At 34.6% G+C, this 2,982-nt stretch overlaps 1 protein-coding gene and 1 long non-coding RNA gene across 2 annotated transcripts; one reads left to right on the top strand and one right to left on the bottom strand.

The window, feature by feature from the left end:
* The first annotated feature begins 51 nt into the window (after positions 1–51).
* On the top strand, positions 52–890 carry LOC109588394 (uncharacterized). The gene is made up of 2 exons (XR_002188142.1): positions 52–88; positions 561–890. It is a non-coding gene; the product is annotated as an uncharacterized LOC109588394 (long non-coding RNA).
* Positions 891–1,052: 162 nt separating this feature from the next.
* On the bottom strand, positions 1,053–2,982 carry LOC109588389 (uncharacterized; the record flags this gene model as incomplete). Its single annotated transcript, XM_020004562.1, has 4 exons — positions 1,053–1,917; positions 2,361–2,435; positions 2,491–2,790; positions 2,838–2,982. Coding segments are annotated over 4 exons (1,083 nt in total), but the record flags the coding sequence as incomplete, so codon positions are not given.

The raw sequence follows: 2,982 nt of genomic DNA, 5'->3' as shown, positions 1-2,982 counted from the left end.
ACATCAATCATCTTGTAATGAAGCTATAAGAAATCTACCAAGTAGCTCCGCTATCCAGTCACTAGTGGACAATAGACACATGACAGAAGTGAGTGTACTGTAACTTAACTATGTCTATAGCTAATTAAATTATGTTTCATGTATCATTATCATTTTCACTCATGTGAGAATAATTGTTTTTATTGCTCAACTATACTGTCATTCCAGTATTTTGACTAAATTTGGTCATTTCAGAGTTATCAGAGTTTATGTGTGGTGTGTAGCACCTAGGTATACAGGTATACATGTAGTTTAATTATTCCACTCTCCTTCTTTCCTGATAAGACTATGTGTAAATGTACAGTTTTTCCAAAAAATAGCTCCGAAATCACCCCAAATTTTTATTACATTTTCTGATACATATTGATGTCCTTATGCTGTGTAAAAAGTTTGAGCTGATTCCGACTTCAATTTTTCAAGTTACGACCATTTTAAGAAATTGCCAAATAAATTAGTACAGTACATGTATGCATATACTAAATACCCTACCTCTCATGTGTCACATGACTGTCACATGATAGGAGGGAAGGGTACCTAAGAACCTAATGTCTGGAAGGGGAGGAGGAGGAGGGGGCCAGCAGTCCGGGGGTGAAGTACTAGCGACATTCTTTAATAACCTGTTATCTGAGAAACCCAGTACTAAGACCTCTCGTAGTACCACTGGAGTCACTGGAGGTAGTGATGGGAAGAAGAGCACACCAAAGACTGAGAAGTAACTGATTGTTTGTGCTTGTGGTTGTAGAGGGATAGAAATGATAAAGAGGTGTTGTTGTTGTTGTTGTTTTAATTTATTAATTTATTTTGTTCAAATTTTTGTTTATTAAAAAGCCATATCTCTGTGTTTTAGTATAGATATTATTTAATATTATTATTATTGTTGTTATTATTATTATTATTATTATTATTATTATTATTATTATTAAGTACATGTAGTTGTATTGCTTTTGTTTTTTGCTATGGACATTAATTTTATTAATAATGATACGGCAGGTGTTGTAATTTTAGTATAATTATCATGATGCCCACAGCATAAATTGTATAACTTGGAATTTGGATGAAGCCCATAGCGAGTGAGATAGCTCTGTTTGCATGTGAACATAATTATGTACGAGTGGCAAAGGGGTGAAGCTTCAGTCTTAATGTTTTGCAGTCTCCTACAGTATTTTCAAAACACTAATTCAGCATATAGCACTAGAAAGGCAGCAGTGTATTGTACATAGCAGTTATTCAATATATATATAGCAGGTATATGATATCTAACTATAACTAATAATTCTAGAGTCTAATTTGGTCTGTCTACATAATTTGTTCTAGGTTATGTTTTAGCATTTTGTTTTTCAATAAAGTTTTTCATTGCTTCTTCATACGTAGTACATGGTGCTGCCCACAACCACTCAGCTAACACGTTCCTGCTCAATGGATGAAGCTGTGCTGCAATATCCATCAGTCCTGTTTTACAGAAGCAGGAAAATGTTTCACTGTTGTTATTCCTCATGCCATATTCACCAAACTTTTTTGGATCATTGAGAAAATGTTTAGCCACCTTAACTGTTTCTGAAAGAGGCATTGCCTTCACAGTGTGACTTGCATTGGAACTTGTATAGGCATTATATGCCACCAAACGGAGTGTATTACCATCACAAAAGTCACCAAGGGTAGTTTTTCTTACTTGACAAAGTGAGCTGTCCTTATTCCTTAGTGACCCAGTTGCATCACCACTGAAGTGAATCACTTCACAATCAGGCTCACCAATATAAATACCGTGATGACTATGAAGGAATAGTGTTCTGTGAGTATAGATATGATCACCAGGCTTGAGATCCTTTTTCTCTATTGCATTAGAGAAATATCCAACTCTGTTTGCTGAGTCATCTTGTACTATATAATGAAATAAAAACATGCACAATAAATAAAAAGATGTATGTACATGCAAAAGAAACGGGGCCATGAAAAGTAGGCTCAGCACGGTAGCCTAGTCCTTTTGTGGGGCCATGGTAGGATGTGTAATCTGACCTCCTTTATTTTTCTGCATTTATGCCTATTATTTGCGAGTACTAATTTTTTGCGAGTGGCAAAAATTAGTACTCGCATTTATTAACAGTTAATAAATTCCATAGAAACTTCTACCTCAGTGTGTAACCTATAATTATTAATTGAAAACTTGCAAAAAATTAGTACACACTAAATCAGTACCATTAACAAATCGTAAATATTTGTCTACTTACAAATAAGTGGCTTTAAGGTAAACTTTTATATGTTACTATTGTCTTGTTTATTTTGCAATACAATCTATTCATAGTAATGCCACAATGGTAACTTACCTATTTCAGCAACTGGTTTAGTTTGTATTTCAGTCTCATGCTCTGCTTCTGTACCACTATCAGGCACAGACTGACCTATTGAGATATAATGACTATATTGATCACTGATAATGTACACACACACACTCACCTAACTGGTCTAATATAGAGGCAGCATTTTCTGTTAGGGCTGGATTTTTTTGGTCTATTAATACATGACATACATCAATAAGATACTGCTCTGGATTATCAGAGGGTAACTGGTGCCCAATGACAGTCACAAGTTTAGCAGCTTTATTAAAATCACTAATTCCCGGTATAAATATTTGATCTTTAGTGGTCTCTGGTATCAGTCCTTTAGCATACAGTGCACTAGCTGTTTTTGAAAAGTCAGTAGAAATACTCCGAGTAAGTGTATGAGAATGAGTCTTCAATACATCCTTTAGATTATCTGCAGTATAGTGTATCAATTGTGTGTTGTATTTAGTGTATGCTTACCTGTTACAACTTCATCAATAGGATCTGTCACTTTGTCTTCAATAGTTCTAGCTAGTTCATTCTCTTTACATTGTTTCAAAGCATTAATGACATCTCTCCATGATGCTCTAGGAATAACTTGTAACCATATCTGATGTAAAGCTAT

This window comes from Amphimedon queenslandica, unplaced genomic scaffold, assembly GCF_000090795.2.
Source record: "Amphimedon queenslandica unplaced genomic scaffold, v1.1 AMPQUscaffold_12121, whole genome shotgun sequence".
In the NCBI taxonomy this organism is placed as follows: Eukaryota; Metazoa; Porifera; class Demospongiae; order Haplosclerida; family Niphatidae; genus Amphimedon; species Amphimedon queenslandica.
This window is presented reverse-complemented; position numbering and strand designations above follow the sequence as displayed.